The 21,205-nt window shown below is 37.0% G+C and overlaps 1 protein-coding gene across 1 annotated transcript in view; it reads right to left on the bottom strand.

The window, feature by feature from the left end:
* Positions 1-21,205, bottom strand: part of LOC125075755 (alpha-mannosidase 2) — a 72,952-nt gene that overhangs the window by 4,743 nt on the left and 47,004 nt on the right. The window contains exons 3-7 of the mRNA XM_047687476.1: positions 11,744-11,820; positions 10,477-10,560; positions 1,537-1,629; positions 721-915; positions 15-126 (exon numbers count right to left, since the gene is read on the bottom strand). Of these exons, the coding sequence (XP_047543432.1) occupies positions 15-126; positions 721-915; positions 1,537-1,629; positions 10,477-10,560; positions 11,744-11,820 (561 nt within the window). The remainder of the gene's footprint in view (positions 1-14; positions 127-720; positions 916-1,536; positions 1,630-10,476; positions 10,561-11,743; positions 11,821-21,205) is intronic.

The raw sequence follows: 21,205 nt of genomic DNA, 5'->3' as shown, positions 1-21,205 counted from the left end.
AAATATATGAGTACCTTCAATGAACTGATCCACTAGTGCATAAATATGTGTGCAGGCTTCATCCGGCATCACCCAGCCTCCTCCCGTTATCTCTAGGCGACCCTCTTTAATCAACTTCTTCAGTGCCTGCAATACAATATAATAGATTTTGTAATATTTGCTTTCATTGTAAGAGGTGTCGCCAGCGACGCTAGGTTACGTACGAGGTAAGTAGTGAGCGAGGACAACTGGTGATGGCGTTCGAGGCTCTAGCGCTTTACATTGTATTTTTTCGCTTTCGTTTATTACTTACGTCATTTGTTAATCGAAACTTTTTGAATTTCCATTCAGTTCTGTGTATTGTTATTCATTTATTAAATCGTTAATAATATACAATAAGGTAAGGTACGGTGACTACAATAAACTAACAATGATATATGTTTTGCATTTAGTAAATTCGTGTAATTATTTGGATTTAAGCAAAATTTTGGAACCCGAACGATAGTTGTAAGGGAATATATGTATATTAGATTATATTATATCACAAATTATTTGTATTTTATGAGACCCACTTGATTCACTAGATGGCGCTACTAAGCTTTAGATCGCGTCGTGCAGCGAGACTAGTCACGTGCGGCGCACGTGGTTATTGTTTACCACGTGTATCCCAATCTTTTCGTAAGACTTCCCAATTATCGAAATATTTGTCTCAGAACATTTTTATTACTTATATTTATTCACCTTTTGCTTGACCGGGTGAGATCGCTCCCACCACGCGTTGAGAAATGACATTTCGGTCCAAATGAAAGTCATATTGGGGTATTGGTGGAGTTTCTGTACGATGTTATTGATGATATTCTTCGTCTTCCACTCAAAGTACTGCTCGAACGTCTTCAACCAGCCGGGGTCGTTGTGCGAGTGCGGCACCACGATGACCTGAAGGATAATCTGACGTTAGGTAGGTGCTAAGATTTTGGACAAACCTGTGACCGTGAGATTGCTTTTACGGACGCACTGTATTTTAAATACGAAAACTCAATAAAAAGCATTTTGCTACCCATTAGATAACGCATAACGCGCGTGGAAACATTTAAAACAAAACTTATAAAAATCTGATTGTATCTTGTTCTAAGCTTTTAATTTCGTTTGATTACTCTTTTAAGCAAAATGATATAATTTAATGAGGCGTGAAATACAAGGTTCGGTTTAATTAGTTCAAAATAGACATTTGAAAAGTTAGGAACCACACGCTTAGCGAACGGCCAGCGGAGTTATTTTCCTCTGTAATTACGAAACTTTTGGTATCCTAATACCACGTTGAGAACTATGTGTAAATGATATTATAAATAAAAATTAAATATTTAAAGCTGATTTTTAATTCTAAACGATACACTAAACAAAAACATCGTAAATCCTCGCAACAAATGTTGGTACATATTGATATGTTGTATTGAATTTCCAAGTAAACTGAACTTGATCGGAATGTCCAGATTGATGATGTTGATGTGGAAGCATGCCGGTGCAATAAGAAAAATAAAATGGTCGGTCGAGAAGTACCTTCAATGGTGGTCGCCGGCTGTCATTCTTGATGATCTCGTAACGATCTTCGAATGTTCGGTCCCAAAATTCCTTTGTCCGGAGCCAACTCGGCTGAAAATTTAAGTTTTTTTATAATTTCACTCAATATGCCGTTAATATGTCGATAACATGCATCGCAAGGGAAATACGTTGCAGTGCCGACTGTGAGAGACATCTTTCTACGTGCAGACGTCATGTCCTTGTATCGGAGTTGCGAGTACGCGACGTTACACACCATTAAACGCTCGACAGCGGTTGCGCGAGTAAGAGTCGCTCCCGGGGGCTGATCTTACATATGTCGACTTTTAATATAACGTTTATACAAAGAGTTTTCGCATCACTGACATTGTTGCTAGTTTGCGAACTGTTCGTGTATTAAAGTGTAATGTGTTTATATAATTCTATTGCAAGTCGCCCGTATACCAGACTCAGCATCGGAGCATTTTATTCGACTACGTACGCATATGATGAATACCTCATAAATGAGCATCCAATCTCCACAAACTATCTTCTTGACGAGCTGAAAGTGTTGCTCAAATATGAGAGTGGTGTATGTTCCATAACCAATCAAGATGCCTTATTTAAGCTTAAAGTCGAATTACCCAAACGAATACTAATATGTCTACTGTTATTGTTTTTATATAATAAAAATATTTGGCTAGATCCAATACCAAGGGTGCATGACTGAAAAACAACACAAATGTTTATTGAAACCGGAGAAACGCGAGCGCCGTGCGCCGCCGCCGCATCATCGTCATTACGTAGTATAAAACAAAGTCGCTTACTGCTGTCTGTCCCAAAATTACACAACCGATTTTGATGCGGCTTTTTAATAGATAGATTGATTCAAAAGGAAGGTTTATATGTATAATACATGCACAATATAGTAGAGAAACACTGTTAATTTTTAAGAAGTTTCCAAAGTGATGTCGTGAATAAACACATTTTTACATTGGAAATGCTGGCTCAACCCTACGAGATAGATCAAAATAATGTACTACAGAATTGTACCTTCAAAAGGTCTTCAAAAAAGTCTGCGATAGTATGTGTCTATCTTAGGAATAACCCATAACAACCATTTTTTATCCTTTACTTTATACGGGAAATAATGGCTTATTTTCGAAGCTATTTTAAGAAATACAGCATGAACCCTTATCGAATTAAGTACCTTAAATACATTGTGCCTTTAATATAGATCAATAGGGCCCTTTACAGGATGTAATTTAAAAGAAATATTTTCGGAAATATTACAGATTTAAAACGCAGGGACATAGCGGTTTGTATTGTCTAACGACTGAAAAACTTGTAGTATACTTAATATCAGCATTGCCCCTGAGCGAAGCCGGGCGGGTCGTTTTGTATATATATATAGTAATATATATTAGTAAAATAAATCGTGTATATCAAATAAAATTGAAGCTGTAAGCGGTTTTCTGGCAGGAAGCGTTGTCTGTAGACAATATTATGTCTTAACAATGAAACGCGTTGCAACTCACAGGGCAGCTGAAGTTCGACCTCTTGGTGGGCTGTCGACCGGTCTTGATAGTCCGCCAGCATTATACAAATGAGAGCGAGCGTTGCACGCGTAGCCAAACTACGTTAAGTGACGCCGTGACTCGGAGCGAGAGATAATCTAATAATGAAATCGCGTTACCGCCGTGCAGTGGCCACCGCGCAGGAGGAAGTCTAGTCCGACACACTTTCCAACGATTAAAAAATAATTCATTAAAAAGCAGTTCAGTAGCTTTAATAAATTTATTTCATTTATTTCTTGTTCCTACGAAGTAATAACTGTTCAAGGCAATTTCTCCTATTGTATTCTAAATTTTGTGTGTTAATAAAAGACCATGAATTTTTGAAGTAGCATAGCAAAGGCGAATATACATCCATATATTCACTGGTTAAAATATATCACGGGATAATTCACCAGTTATTATGATATTATGAATTTATTTTGATTTAAAATAAGCTCGTTTGTAGTAAGGGCGCGTCGCGTCTGCCGGGCTGATACTTCTCGGCGAAAGGTAACCGTTCGTTGCAGTCAGAGGAAGAGGTTTATTATATATATTTATTTACATTGATTACGAATTGTTCTGTTCCAAGTTCTTTTCATTTGTAAAATGGTGTTTCTAATATAATTACGTGACAGTTCCCAAAATAAATTAAAAAACGAAATATCCAGACTCCAAATTTAATCAAATTGATCGAATCAAATGGAACTAAAATGTGCATTCGATTCGTATTGCGATATCGGAATGTAAAAGCAAATCGAGTTTCCAATCAAAATTTTTCACACATTCAAAGGTAAATTTTATTTAGTGAAGAAAGAGCGGTCGAGTGGCCACTGTTTCAGTAGCAGATATTTCAAAAACGAATACATCAGCGTTTTGTTCAAAATATCATACGACATTATACTAACTATTGTAACCGTATTCTTTGCCTGAATCTGTTATCGGTCACAGTATAGGAAGATAACGGTTAATAATTATTTTGTAATATTAAATTTCAGACATTGACACGTTACGAGATTCGAGCCAACAACCAAAAGGCCGACTTCGGACGAAACCAGTGACACGAAGTTAACAACACTGTGGTAAAGGCGCCGGCAATCCGCCCCCCACTTCACCGCGAAGTCGTCCCACCTTTTACTAGAAACTTAAATTATACTTCGCTCGGCTGCATGAAGCGACCACAACTTCACCGACTCTCATGCCCGGCATTTCTATAAGTAATAGCTGAACAAAATTGAGATAGTAAATGTTAAAATGGATATATAAGGATTCATATTTGAATATTACTACCCACACCACGTCACGACTTCAAGTTCATAAGCAAGTTAAGGGATAAGGTACGCCTTCTAATCGAGTCATTCTAAGAGAAGCGCATGTCAAGCATAAGTTGCGGATGCTTGGAACCGCGGTCTCCTTTGTCTTTAGCACATCACTCGAGTCTGATAGCGTCAGGTAGCGTCCTGAATACAACTTCTCACAATCGTAGGCTACTCGTAGTGCCGGGTCAGGCAGATATTTCCGATTTGAATGTTATTTCTATCGCTCTTTGAATTCGTCTGATACTCGATTGGATTATGTTGGCACTAAGTGTATCTAAGTTTAATATTTAACTATATGTACATAAATATTAGTTTGCTTCAAGTCGCAAGTCACAGATATGATTAACTTGTTAAGATGTCTAAAATATTATCTCTCTCTCTCTTAGATATGTTATAATATGGCGAATATATATTATAATATGCCCAATCATAAATTAAATTTCTCTACAAAGACAGCTTTTCGGATATAATATCTAGCTGTAATGCACATAATAAAGAAATTACAAAAATGCGAAGAATTGAGTAAGTTTCCGTTTTGTGAGATTCGGTTAGGAAACCGTAATATAAACTAGGCCAATTTGCCTCCTATTAGTAGGTAACTTCAACCAAAATCCTTCAAGCAACATATTTTGATATAATAGCGAAATTTGCTTCTAAGATTATTCGACGTATATAGGTACGTACAAATTTCAAATTATTCATAACCTCGTAATTATGTTCTAGTCGAACTCTCGTGTTGTCATTATAGTATCCCAATAATTCCAGTTAGTCGGCCGGTTAGCAGGTATAGTTTGTAATATAAACGTACAATGACTAGTAACACTTTTGTTTTAATCATTATGAACGTCTTAGACGCTTCGCTAGCTGCGCTATTGGAACGCAACAATCTTCGACGTACACGGCGGCGGCGCTTCACATCCCTCCGCAGGAAATCACATATACTCGAACGAGTCGTTAATGACACTACTTATATTGCTCACGTTACGTGATGGAAAATTTTGTAAAACTTGCTTATGACTTCCTTCTGAAAATGTTACATTTGCACAATAATAATTGACGCTTGCTTAACTTATGTCAAACAATACTCAATAAATATATAAATTAAAAAAAAACTTAATATACTTAAATCTAAATGTTAAAACTCCAATTTCAACGAATATGCTATAGTTTAGTTTCCGTAAGCGAGGATGGAATTGGAGAGTCGAGGAGTCTAGTTACGGGAATTTTCGTGTTGTTAGCACACTTACCGGTGAGCCAAGTTTTGCGAGATATTTAATTTATAGGATATTGATCTCATCGAGCAGGACGGTCCTAGTTGTCGGAGAATCCGATGCGAGTTTGCGTATAGTTAGTTAATAGCTCCTCAGACTAAACTCTAAAGTGGCGATAGGTCTTAGTGTTCGTTCAGTTGAGTTTATACTCGTAGGTAATACTTACTCACAGCCAGCAATTAAGACTTTGATCTAATCTGATCTTAGAGTTGGGGTTATTAGCATCAGATAGCCATCGGAAAGAGGGAGAATTGTTATTTGTTTCATTATGTTGTACATTTGTAAATTCGTTTTTTTAGAACAAATCTTACAAAACTTAAGACGACGACGAAGTTTATTAGTTATGAGCAAAGTATACTTATTACTAATTAGATATACGATACAGGTGTTATATCGCGGTGGCGAGCTGTGACGTCGGGAGTGCGGACCGCTGGGTGATGGCCACAGTCTGACAGGCGTTTGTGGTGCGACGCCATTACGTTGTCCTCAATGATTAGCCGATTTAATTTGATGGCTCAATGATACGGAACATGTGAGAATTTACTTTGTCGTTAATATGAGGTACGGGAATTTCTATATTTTAATATGATACTTAGTATTTATATAAATATAAGTCATATTAAATGTTATCCCAAACCACGCGATACACTTCGCTGAAATAATGTTGTCAATTTATATTTGCAACCTCAAAGGCTACCAACAACTATATAGCAGTGGCTCATAGGATGAGTCTGCGCAGAACGGTTACTTTGCAATAGATTCGATCAAGCAAAAGGCTTAGGCGGCGCACGCCAGTCAAGTTCCCAGTCGGTTTTTACATCTCATTTATCGCGCGTCCATTGGTTTGGTCAAAGCCGTATGAATATCCGTTTGGTAGTGTTTTAGGTTATCGCGTTCAGTCAAACTGACAGAAAGACCGTGGAGACGGTTAATTATTCCTGCGCGACGTTTTGACCCGCACCAACCGAGGCAGTACCGTGTTCATCCTTTTCCTCCCTACAGTTGACTACTTTGTTAATAATAAATACTAAATTGTTGTGATAATAATTGTCAGCTTTTAATCACATATAATTTAGTTATCCTGATATTAATAACTTTCCATTTCGATGAAAATATTTATAATTTGTATTGTATTAAAAGTGCAGAATACCACACATAGTATATCGAGATCAAAACTAATAAATGTATAAAGTGAGTCCATACGGAGAGGCAATACCTTAAACGTACTCGTTGCAGACGAATGTTCTTAGTAGACTATTTAATATATCTGAAGTATATTTTCGAGTATGTGGAATTATGTTTTTTCTAAAGCTATAATTTATTTTTATTTATCTTAAATTCACATCCGTTCGTTATGACGACGAGGTTGTAGTTCTATTCAACCACGAAAGCGCGGCCCTCCGCGTTACGTTCGTTAGATCTATTACAAATAAGAATTTGCCATTTCCTGCTCCCATCCGATATCATCCATTGAAAGGACTCACTCCGACGCAAAAATCTTCCTTAACTCAAGTTTGATTACACAAGTAATTCATAACTTTGAATACATAAGTTGGACCAAATCAATCAATTGAAAATGGAATTAATGTCAGTGAGAGTGTGGTCGATAGTTAGGTAGTTAATTATCTTAGAGTTAGCTAGAAAGTTCGACGGAGAACTAATTTATCACCACTAGCAGCAGGCTCCGTCGTAGAAGTTGCAGTTATTGATAAAGCACTCTCTGTTCCCGTTACCGACAGACCCTGTGTAAAGTACGAGCACACATGTAAAGGTGTTCGGAGACCACAAGAAGAACATTCATAGATTTTGCTTGTGATAGCTTTGATATTTTACTTTTGGGCTTGTGATTTGGGGAAGACTTCACAAGTTTAAAATTGTTTAATATTGTTAGGGTTAATCTTTCGCAACTAGAGACAACGGCATCTGCATATGGAGCTATAAAATCTTTATCGAGCTTCATATTAGCTGTAGTGTGAGCTGGTTGGCATTCACGCCGAGGGTCGTCAATTAATCGTCTAATCTATGTGGCCAACATTGAAGACCGAATAGGTGAGATAGGAAAATAGTGTCAAAACCTCATTACACAAATAAATCGCAATCCACAGACGAAGGAGAAAGTTGGGGGCTAACTGTACAGAGGTAATATTTCTTTATATTAGTAGTAAGTCTTTCCATCGAGCAACACATTTTTTTCTTAATTTGTTCCCAGTTCGAACAGAATGTCGACGTTTGTACTACAGAGCAGAGCACCGGAATTAAAATATATATTTTTTACATGCCATTCGTTTCATCAACCTCGCAACTGCCAATTATTCTAGGGATCCGGGGTCTCAAAATCGGAAACTCTTGCGACTGTTTCGACTGTAGCTTGGAACACAGAATTGAGTGCACGATAACAATATATCCATATTGAACCGTGAAGCTTGTTTCATGGCGCTACAAAAATATATAACAAAATAAATTAAAATTTAGATTGAACGCTTGCAGCGCCCTTATGGATTTGCATAACATACGACGATCCACAGCCGAAGCATTTTACAAAAAAAAAACTTTAATGTTTTCCCACGAAGTAACAAAAACTGGTATTAAATGAGTTCGTATTTATATACAGTATACATAGTAGTATTTAAAACTTAAACAATACGACACACTAAAATCTTTTCTTTTAAGTAGGATTTGCGGATCTGTAGTTAATTGGAATAATTTGTATATAATATACAATATATAATTCGATCAGCAAAGTCGTTTTTATAGCACCTTACTCGAATATCTACACAAGCTAGCGATCTTGTTTACTAGAAATAGAAAATTCTCGCAGGATTATTTCCTTATTTGCAAGATGCAACATTGTTAAAGTCTAGTCGACTCGTAACAACGAATAAAAGGTTCCACTTAGCGAGAGACTTCCCTTATCCAGGACTCCTACATAAAAATATATTTCAAATGATGTAATGCTTCATTGTCAGAATGTTTTTTCTTTCCGCCTACACTACAAAGATAACAGTATCTGCCATCCTCAAAGACACATGCTTTATGCGATCGCGAGTCGCGATGGGCAACGTCGGAATTTTATTAGTTTTTAAATGAGTGTTCCTATTTTTGTCATGAAAATATTGGCGGCATGAATAGCTATCGAATGATGGCAGGAGAGTCGAAGGGATGTGAGCGGAAAGTTAGCCCACTCAAAAATATTTCTATTCACTAAATACTCGAAGGGTGTCGTAGGGACGGCGGCAGTGATGCGGAAAGAGGACGCACTCGTGACCGTTCGCACATCTTGTACGGTACGACTTACCGAATCTCGATGTGAATATCATACACGCGGCGTGCGCACAAATTCAATGAAGATTCCAATACCGACGATTTTATGCCTAATTACACGATTATTATATATTTTTAAATTCTTACGAGAGTAAGAGAGAGACTAGTCTCATCAATGATTACTTTTTATTTACGTATATAAAAAGTGTTTGTTTATAAAATTGACAATAGGTGGGACGAGAAGGCAACTCGGCAGCAGTTCACAATATTTGTTAGCTTTAACGTAATTTCCTCTCATACAATTCCATTGGCCGAGTGGTGATTGAAAAGATAATGGAATCCTGATCCTCGCGACTATCGGTCGGCGTCATTTTCATACATAAAAGACTTCAATTAAAGTTTCACAGTGCACACGTCTGCTATTATTGGGGATAGTTTTAAAGGGTTGTTTAAAACATAAAATAATTGCGGGTGCGGTGCCTGTATTAGGATACTGTAATTATGACGTTGAACAGATTTAAGTACATATTTTATGTTGTCCGTCCCGAATTCGTATGGATAAAGTTTATACAAAGTTTTCCCTCCCATTTCTCCCTTACAGTTGGAATTTACAAATTTTTCTTAGTAGACATTTACGTCGATAAATGAGTAACTATGCAAAATTGCATGCTACCCTAAGGTACGAAGACATATATGGATTTCCTTCCGGGAATAGTCGGGGGCTGCTCATTAGGTCCCGGTTCCAAAAGGCTTGAAACAAGATACAAAAGAGAAGTGCGTCAGTGTGTGCTGTCAGTAGCAACAATCCAAGTGGCCCCAACCTGAACCAAGCAAATTATTATCTTAGTAGAATATCATTTTACAAACTGTACTCGCTGACACCCTGAACACACTTTGAATAAGGCCAACCTGTCTGGCTACCTGGATCATCCAAATATTAGCTGCTGGGGCAGACACAAGAGACTTGATAATGAAAGTACCCTTTTTTTAAAAGAAGCGTTGTAACGCAACAACGCAACGACGTTGACTTTAATTGCCTGAAACATCCCTCGCTGTTCTAATCCCTATCGACTCGGCCGCCAGCTCCCTAACCGTAAGTGTCGTATAACGTGTGCGCGAGCTGTGTTCTAAAGCGCAGTTTAGTCTTTCACGTCGCCCGCATTCACTGTATCATATTAATGTGTTAATGTGTTTTTACGAATTCATAGAAACAATAAAAAACTATTTATATCATCAATGCACATATTTTTTTTGTAAAAAAAACAATAATATGATTAACGCTACGAATTTTGGCAATATAAGTCGATTCACCGTAAGAGGCTTAGCAGACGGGAATGCCAATAGTTACAGGAATGACACGAGCTGCCCGGTGGCGAGCCGGCCGGTCGGCAACCTCGGTTTACTACTTAATAGCTAATTTGTAACATCTCCCAGTAAGTTACCACTTTTCAAAAAATACTACTGATGAATAAAAAGTATTTTATCAAAAATACCTAAGAATAATGTTTTGTCAAACTAAATGTATAAATAAATATATGATATAATTATGTGCCTTACCTGAAAGTCGAAAGACGGGTAGATGGTCGTGGTGTCGATATCCGCAGCGCTCTCGCGGACCAGCGGGCATTGGTCGGTGAAGGGCTGCCGACAATGATTGATTATGTAAATATCAACTTATGAAAAGAATATAATGATCAAACGGCAACAAGATTTAGGTAAACATGAAACATCTACCAAATAAAATTAAAAATTAAAGGACTAATTCATGTTATGTCATTTAACGAGAAGACTGATCAATATTATTATAAGAGAACCGGAATAGCTATAGGGAAAGAGGAAGCTTGTGTGGGGATCTGTCACCGCTTGCAGGAATGCAAGAAAGAATGACGCTCCTCCGATGCCAAACAGATGGGGAAACGGCATGACAAGAAAAATATATTATTTCTTAAGATATTCTTTTGATCTTCAATTAATCGTTAATGAACGATTATGTAATTCCAACGTAAAGAATGTCTTGCTTCGTTATCTACATAATAAAATACCAATAACGTGTACATAGCCGTCACTAAAATTCTGAATTCTTTAAAAAATACTTATAAAAATAAAATCTAACGTACAATGTCTACGCTAAGCTTGCGTAGACCTCCAAGAATTTCCGATAATGCAATATCACCGCGTAGCGTTTTTAAATCAGTTTGAATGTAAGATTTCCGAGATAGACGCTCACAGCACGGAAAACAATAAAGCTAACAGCACTAATACCTGATCACAAGCACTGAGACGGTAACCGCACGGCGCGCGGTCCACTACAATTTCTTATACGTGGTTTCACTTTACTCTGGCGATAATGCGGTTTTCAATCGAATACGTCGATCGAGACCAATGTATTATCAAGTTATTTAAATGTAATTAATATTTATCTCTTAATCATCATCATTTTCATAGAATCAGATTTGCGGTCTGCGAGGTTTCTGTATGGGAGCTCGTATTTCGTGTTAGTACAGTACGAGTACAAATATCATCTGTGCGCTTTTAAATTAGAAGACTTAAAGAAAAATTTACCTTTAATTTATGGTAATAGTAAGGCTTTTACCGTATGTTATGTTTTTTTTAACTGTATTCAATTAAAAATGAAGTCAAGTCCTGTTAAAAGCATTAAGTGCAGTTTGTTGTAATAACAAATGGCTCGATGTGGCGTATCCTTGAGGAGTCACCCGACGGTATTTAATAACTCTCTGAAATGTCTGATTTCCAATAAAATGCCGCTGTGCGTCGTCTCGATGTTCGCAGCAATACCAATAATAATAATGACTACCGAGCTCACCTTCTCCTGCAGTTCTCGGTGCGAGTCATGCACATACTGCAGAGCCTTCGTGTTTTCATTGTTGTTCAGAGTATTTGCTGAAACAAAAGAAAATTATATATAATGATCATATAAATACAAGTTCGTAACAGTTCGAAATAGTAAGAGCTGTGACAATAGGGTTTTTCATACTCTTTGCTGGTATTGGGTGCGAATGCATGTAAGAAAGGAAAATTATTCGATATAACACTTTTTAGTGACATGATTTTTTAATTTATTTATACATTTTATTCAAGATTTTCGGTTTCGTATAAATTACGCACGAACATAGTTTTTTTGTAAAAGTGATACGATCTTAAATTTTGACTTAATGAATTAAGAGTTGAAAGCTTCGTTTCAAATTTCAGCGTTAACATAAATTGACTTAAAATATTCTACACGTAAGAGTGGCTGCTGTCTACAAAATTACACTTGAAAATTTTTATTTTAATAAACTTTATTGTCAAAAAAATAATTCAAATATGTACCCGGAAATACGTATATGAAACATTTTGTTTTAAAATTCAAAAAAATTAATCCCTACATCCTCTGTGTAAGGGGTAAATAGAAGTTGAGATGATCACGAAGAGACCTGAGTCGATCATAGACGTTAACGTCGGTTCCTGAGATGTTGGACAGATGGTTTAATTCTTAAGAAACCTCTCGTTTTAATTAGTTAACGCATATCGAAGGTGTATTCAATGAAACAGAAGAAATGTTTTCATTTCTTTAAAAATAACTCCCGTTGAACTATCATAATAAAACGTTAGTACCGTCAAGTGTTTATCGCTTTAAAATCACGCAGCAAAGTACTCGCCCCTCGATCACTCTGCGTAGTGTCCATCGAGCGTGTCATGCGCCGCCGACGGGTACTCTCACGACATGACACGCTACTTACTATTTACGAATAATATAATAAATAAAACGATAAAACAAACTAAATTATTAAGAACGATAGCTGTATCCAATTGCTTCTAAGATACACGAATTCACAATTTCATCAAGCTTTTCATTACAAACAGATAATATATTAACAAATACAAATGTATACAGCTCTGCTCGATCTGTAACTGTAATATTGCTATAGAATTGAAAATGAAACAACAATTCATATCCTTCTGACCAATTAATTATTTATTCAGCGCAGAAGAGGTATTCCCGGAACGAGATAATATAAGCCAATAGCAGCTACTGAGAAAACGTACACTTTGTAATGAACAACTGTTGTCTATCAGAACAATCTACAATATTTGAAAAGAAAAGAAACTCAACTATGATGGTTGATGAAATCTTTCAATGAGAACATCGACCACCAGCCGGTATAACACTCAGTACCACCAAGACAATGATCACGTATTTTTTCGAAGTAATATTATAAATGTGTTTAATATTAATATTCCTTTACTAAATGTTTTCCAAGTTACTGCGACATTAGAATTATTTGCTGCTTGTTTTCTTCGAGTACAGGAGACACCCGTCATCTTCGGTGTAATAATTTACCGGATGTTTGAACATTAACGCAGAAGAACTTGCACCTGCTATAATATTAGTAACTTGAAAGGAATTAGTCACATATATTCATTCGTATCTCCACCCCGTTGATTACCGGCCATTACACGTGGTATATCGAACGGGAGAAGCGGTTCGTGCACATGAATACACCCTGTATTCAGGAACGTCAAAGCGAAGCGATCTTCATGATCTCAACTAGCTATTAATTAATTATTGTATTCGTAATCCATTAGGTCTATCACGTCGTACAATACGAGCACATGTGGTTATTAATTGCTTATCTAAGAAGCCTAATTACTTATCATCCAACGGTCGGCTAAACATTATTATATTGACAAAGTTGTATAAATATATCAATTCATTATGTACTAGAAACTTTATATTAATATATCATAAGCCCGTCGTGTCGCCGAACAATCGAGGGACCACTGTGCTAGTAAAAGTAAACGTGCATTATACATATACATTAGTCAAAGTCAAAGTCAAAGTCAAAAATCTACCACCGGTTCGGAATTTAACACCTCAGACCTGAGAAGAACCGGCGAAGGAAACTCAGCGGGATATATTTTTTTTATTTTTTTTAACCATTTTCCATGTACAATGATAATTATATTTTAGTTATTTGAAACAGCCTGGATGCGATCATTTCATTCCCAAGGTGTGCAGTCAACTAAAAAGTCATTAGTGTTGTAATATCCTTTAGCACACAAACGCTCTTTAACGACTCTTTTAAATTTTATAATTGAATAATTTTGAACGTTTTCTGTGATCCTGTTGTAAAAACGTATACATTGCCCCAAAAAAGAGTTACTAACCCTGTGTAATCGGGTACTTGGAGTAACAAGTTTATTCTTGTTCCTAGTGTTAATAGAATGTACGTCACAATTTCTGGGAAAATCATTTATGTTTTTGCGTACATACATAACATTATCAAAAACAAATTGAGAAGCGACAGTCATTATTTTAATTTCTTTAAATTTACCTCTTAACGAATCTTTTGGGCCCAGGTTATAAATTGCACGAATAGCCCTCTTCTGCAGTACAAAAATAGTATTAATGTCAGCTGCATTACCCCAGAGTAGGATGCCATATGACATTACACTATGGAAATAACTGAAGTACACAAGGCGAGACATAACGATTCGGTTATATGTCTAAAATTATTTTTTAAAATTCTATGAAAATTGGTAATAGCTTCACTCTTTTTACAAATACCTCGCTTATCGTATAATATTCGTGTACAAATACATAATTGTAGGAGCTATGTAAATATATGAATACGGTCATTAAATTGAGAAATTGCATTAGAGCAAAGAATCAAATTCAAACGAAAGGTATTCTTAATTTTAGCACTTACTAGATGAATGTGAGGCGAGGAGGACGTGGCAACAAACATTTTATACAGTGTGAAATGTTGATTAATTTTATTTTTCCACGCAAACGCCTATGATGATTCGATTCGAGTCGTATTATGTATACAAGAGTTGACGTTAGCGGAATGAGTACGTGTTTAATTAAAAGCACAATTCGACCGAACACAGATAATGTCCCGGCCACCCTCAGCCCTGGTGACGGCATTCATCTGCGTTATTGTTGTCGAGCGTGTGCTTGCATGCTCACGTTTGACATGATACTGCGACAAGGCACAAGCTGTCGTCGTGTACGACGAACACTTACAATACTTGGTCCTCGGGTGTATCGACGTATTTTAGTACACGGCAGGAAATCTGAGCATAGGCTTTTGTAAATTAAAGAACGAATTGGGCAGAAAGGTAAGGATCGCCGGTCAAATGGTCTCCGTCGAAACTTTAGTCGTCTAATGGAATCGCCAACGCTATATGTGTCACGTTAGCGAGCATGTACACAGCTAACACTCAGGAAATTATTATTGTGTAGGTAATGACGCGGCTAATTAGTATTCTTGTTGTTGCGAGACAAACAGGTTTTCAATTGAAAACTCAACAACCGAAAACAATTACTTTTAATTTTCCATCTGCGACCGCAAATTGAAGATGCGGGAGCAGCCCCGACCACTACCGTCTCTGTTGTAACGGTTGAATTTATTTGGAGAATAGTTTATCCTTCGCTCGCTGACTTAGAACCTTTAGTCACCTAAGCGTAGTAAAATTCACGCATTAAGAGGAAAGGCTGCATGCATTGCAGCTGCTGAAGCTGCTGGGGAGAGGTTTTGGAACGGCCGACGATTCGTAGAACATAAGAACAAACCAACGACCGTAGAAAATAATTATTTATTTAGTTTTAATAAACCGTAATGACAACATGATCCGATATTAGTTATAAGCGATTTAACAAGACGCGATGTTTGTTGATATCGGATCTGTTGGCAGTTGCTACCCCCGCAGGCACGTTCCGGAAGCTCTACCCTACTTTTGTCTTCTCTTAGTTATTGAATCTGCACATATCATATACGTACGTTTAAAATCTACGAATCGATAGTAGAGAATTGTAACATCATTACTGGATTTTGGAAAGTTAGCAAGTATTGTTTGAAGGTGCGAAAATGGTCTCAGCACGAGAGCAACATTGTACTCGACTAAGTAGAAGATGTCTGTTCCTAGCTGATACCGACTTAGTGACAGCTTTAACATTGTTAAGCAAAGCGAAATGTATTTACATTAGTTGATTAGAGACTTGTTTTAAACCGAGATCCGGTACATTGCTCATGGCGGCGGCCGACGGCGACCGGCACTACAATTCAATTAGCGAACATTTGTAGAATGAACACTTTTACACTATGTGATGTTATTGGAGAGCAGATTTAGGCCTATAGTCAGATAAATCGGGGTAACATGATTCAATAGTTCGCAAAAAGGTTTTTTTTAAGAAACATTTTAGTCTCGCGGAAACCTTTTCATATAAATACGTAATCGTTTTGTATGTGTGCATTGCGTTCATCTTTCATCATCGTCAATAACACACACGCGTATGTAAGCGTATGTGTTATTATATATTATAATATAGGTATGTACCTATGTACACTAAGACGGACCTCGTATATGAAATAATACGCACCTTTATGTTTATCCGGATAGTAGAACATGTACCATACGGAGATACATTTAATACACGGAGTAGTCGCGCTGTGCGCTGTGGTATATTTAATTATTTGTTTACGGGCTTAGTTTGTCACACGATATTTTATTATTAGGTTTTGGCTTATTATTCAACGATAACATAATCTGAACGTGTTGTTCGTGAAAACAACACGTTACAAGTACAAACGACCGCAACGAGCCCGTACACTGTACGTACATTAGATGTCCAGAAAACGAATTCCGATTAATCAAAGCGGTAATACAAACGGAAGTACCCGAGGTCTAAATGAAATGCACCCATTAGTTAAATTGCACAAATTGCCGGCTCTCGGCTACGCGTAAGTGTGTTTGTGCAATGTTGAGGGAATTGGAGCCAATACAGATACTTTGAGGCATCGAGCAATCGCTAGGGAGGTACAGTTCCTGTATTACTATTTTTTACACTTTAATTGTATCTTTTTTATTTTCAATTTAAACAAAAACTTACGGACTTAAATTACTTTCGCAGATTTATTTCGGGTGCCAACAACAATCCCCGATTTTTCGCTATAAAATATCTTAATAATTTAGTATATACATATAGTATACGGGACTCGTCTATCTCTATCTTTATCATTATAGCGATAAAGCTAGTATTTTTTTCACAAACAACTAATTGATTATTCTGTCGTTTGCTACTACGACATAAGTTGGATTGACTTCTTAGCACTTGTATCTTGTTTAATTTAGTCTCCGAAATATAAGCATATCTCTTGTTACCTTTGTATATTACCTATCAGACCATGTAGAACCTTAGAATTCAGAGCTCCTAAACACCCTAAATGTGAATATGGCTTTCTATGTGACACCCATCACTGCAAACTTCATTCTGCTTATAACTAGTTCCACTCTGTCGAAGTGATCTCATTTCATCAGGGAAGGACTTTTTCCGCCAAAGTAACAAGTTCGAAGGAACTTTCTACTTATGCAAAAAAAGCGATCACTAAAAAGGAATTTAAGTACTTTTTTCACTTAATAATCTCTTTATACACTCTGTGTGTGTTCACAGCTGCTTTTCTCTGTATATACACTCTCTCTGCTTGTGTATATATATTCTCAGCTCTTCTTTCGTTCGAATGGGAGAGAAAGACAGTTAGTGTTATGTTTGGCGTTGCATCATTTGTGCAAATAAACAGTAATAAATAAATACTGCTAATATTACTCGGGAAAACGTCAGAGTAAACCGGAACAAACTTGTGTCTGAAATCGAGTCTTCGTTAAACAAAGTCTCGATCTGGGGTTGGCTAAACCTAGTCCATTTCAACCCCAAAAAGACGCAAGTTTGCGCGCTAACTGCTAAAAAAACACCATTTGTCGTATTCTCCACGATTCGAGAACATTCCGTTAGCCGCCACAGCTAGTATCGGAATACTTGGCGTCGATGTTTCGAGCCTTGTTCAGTTCCGCGGTCAATTGGAAGGCAAAGCCAAATTGGCATCAAAAAAGCTCGGTGTGCTCAGTAAGGCAAGACAATATTTCACGTCGGCCCATTGTCTAAGACTATACAAGGCGCAAATTCGGCCTCACATGGAATACTGCTCTCATCGCTGGGCGGTTGCTCCCCAGTACCTTCTATTTGACCATATCCAACGTAGAGCGGCTCGAATTATCGACGATCAAGGCTTTTCCGATCTGCTTGATCCTTTGGTTTTGCGTAGAGATGTTGGATCGCTCTGCATCTTCTACAGAATTTATCACGGAGAATGTTCCGAGGAATTGTTCGGATTGATCCCGGCTGCTGAATTTCACCTTCGGATTCTCGTCAAAATTCAAAATATCACCCACACCACTTGTATGTCCGAAAATGCACAACGGCGCGACTTTTAAGACATTTTCTGCCTCGCACAACCACTCTGTGGAACCAGCTTTCGTCGGCGGTTTTTCCGGACCGATACGACTTGGGAACCTTCAAGAAAAGAGCGTACTCCTTCCTGAAAGGCCGGCAACGCACCTGCAAACCCCCCGGTGTTGCAGATGTCCATGGGCGGTGGTAGTCACTTACCATCTGGTGAGCCTCCTGCACGTTTGCCACTTCTAACATAAAAAAAAAACTTTCTATAATTAATATTTTTTAAATTAAAGCTACACATTAGTAACAGTGAAATAATTTGAAGACATTTCAAATTTAAAGAATCGTGTTCTTCATGTGAAGCTGATGTAAGCGCCGCCGTGCTGGGTTTTGGGGTGTGGAGCTCCTCAAGTAAAGCCTTCTTTTAATAATAATTTACTGGAGAAAAATGCATAATAAGCTTATATATGAGTTAACAAAGTAAGTATGACTAAAATTAAATTTTATTATTAACTAATTGCTCTATTTGCATGTGGTTTGGCAAGTGTGAAACATATTATGCTTTATGAGTTATTTACGTAACCTGAGTTAAGGATAATTAGCTCATTTCCTAATGAATAATTAAAAGTAACATTAAATACACACATAGCAGAGTAATTTAAAGTATTAAAATCAAGTTAAAAAAGAAAAAACAAAAACACTGAACGTAATTTTATAAATGAAAATGCAACAAATGATGTGTGTCTGTGTGTGTACGTGTGTCGAATAAAATATTTTGTAGATCATCAGACACGAGCTCTGGCGCGACAACGCTCATTGGTTTGGTTCAGTCGTTGGACGGACTGTGCTAAGTTAGAAAATACACTCACCGATATCGCATGATTGGAAGGAACCTACCCAGTAAGGCACATTAATACTGATATTAAATAATATAAGTACATATAATAGTAATTTATATTTCCGAAAATCGATAAACAATAAAATCGGACCGTCTAATAGCTTGATATTAGACGAACCGTCTAAAAGATTGAATAATAGTTGCGTACTCAAATGACGTACATTCTAGTGGCCACTTAGAGTTTATTTACACTGTCGCCTGCTTAGTTAGTGATATTAATCTACAGTAGAAGTAAAATACAACATTTTTAATAATCTCGATAAGTATTTAACATGCAAACATGAAATTGTCGCGCGCCGCGTAGCGGTAATGCCTACGGGTAGTTGACACGACGTCGCCCTGCGGTCACAGAGAACTGCACTTATTCTGAGTGGAATTATTACAAACGTCGTGTGTGCGCGTCATCCCCGAATGGCGAGGGTACGAGTAAACGTGGGTGTGTGCACCCTGTGTCCACGAGGTGTTGGTCGTTAACACGTCTTCTAGGTGAGGATCGACTCCGAACAAGCGCACCGAATATTGACAACTGTGATGATTATATTAACTTGTCGATATGTATTGAGCTGTAACGTCTTATTAAACTAACTTCTAATTAAATTATTTGTCGTTCAATAATTATACTTCTTTCGTAAATATATGTAATTAAAAAATACGTACGGTGCGTGGTGTGACATCGTAATGAAATTCCAAGGTGTATTACTTTTTGTTCTGTTAATGTTCTCTTTTACGTTTCACGCAAAACCTACTAATTATGTTACGCAACATGAAATTCTTTTAGTTCGCGGCGGACGCAGGGCGTATGTAAATGTATTTCATATTCACTGAGACACGACGACGTAGTCGTAGGATGATAAATTGTCGGTCTAAGCTGTTTTGAAGTTGCCATAACTATAACAAATACACAAAAAAAATGTATGCATTTTTTGGTAGGGCTCCAAAATGTGTATAAAAAGCAGCTTAGCATGTGCCTGTCTTTTATAAAAACAGTATACATTTGTATTTAACAAGGGCTTAATAAACGTCATCAGTAGTTTTTTTGTCCCATATTAATCCTTATCAAAATATATAACTTATCAATTAAATATTGCGATTACACATGAAAATATATGGGGCGTGGTGGACGCGCAGCACAGGTGAATAGATCGGTCGGTGATGTTTATATCCCATAAAATCCTTATTACCCGTACATAATCGGGTGTCGGTCAGATTGGAATTGAAACTACGGGTGGAGGTATAAAATTATTTTTCCATAAGTCGATGAACATTTATTCGGCAATGTCTTATTTTAGACAAAGCTAATTTATGTAGAATTAAAATTAAATTAGTTACTTTTTCGGAACGATAACCACAGATTAGAATTTGATGATATTTGGTTTGAAGCAAAGTTGCTCGTCAAGGGACGACAAAGGTTACTTTTTATACCAAACCGTAAAACGCAAGCGAAACCACGAGCGACAACTGGTAAAAAATAAAGAAAATATACTTTAAGTAATTTTATATGTTGTACGTAATGCTAGAAACGTATAAAATCTTAACTTTAATACAAACTCTAATTAAAATAAAATATAAAGCTAACGATAGCGTCTGCTGCGGAGATTTCCATTTTGTTTGTGTTCAGTCACTTCCCTGTGAAAATAAATGTCGTCAATGTGTGTCCAGCACGCCATCTACTAATGTAATATACACGAAAATCGACGAGTACTGACTCCACGTTTTGTGTCACTAATTTACATATGATTGTTTAGTGTCGTCTTATTCGATCACTCGGCGTGCAAAAGTACCTTATTCAGAGACGCCACGCCGCCGGTATAGCGAGCGCGAGGTAGAATTTCATTTAATTACTATGGCTTGTCACCGCCGCCCCCAACGTTTTAGGTAGATTATTGTGGCTCATGTCGCTCATGATCGATTAATAATTTCGACATCATACAATTATGTATAATAATATTCTTTAATCTTTATTATTACTATCTTAAATAGTTAAATCAAGCCTTTTTCTCGAATTAAGTAGCTATAACACAAGCGCCAATAAAACATTATATGCGATAAGGGTAGGCTTTATTAAATATATACTCGTCCAGTGTAATAACGTTGACAAAGCATGATTTAAATTTAATGAAACATCTGCTCGGACAATAATACCCGAAGCT

This window comes from Vanessa atalanta, chromosome Z (assembly GCF_905147765.1).
Source record: "Vanessa atalanta chromosome Z, ilVanAtal1.2, whole genome shotgun sequence".
NCBI lineage: Eukaryota > Metazoa > Arthropoda > Insecta > Lepidoptera > Nymphalidae > Vanessa > Vanessa atalanta.
Note: the sequence above shows the minus strand (reverse complement) of the source record. Positions and strands in the feature narration are given on the sequence as shown.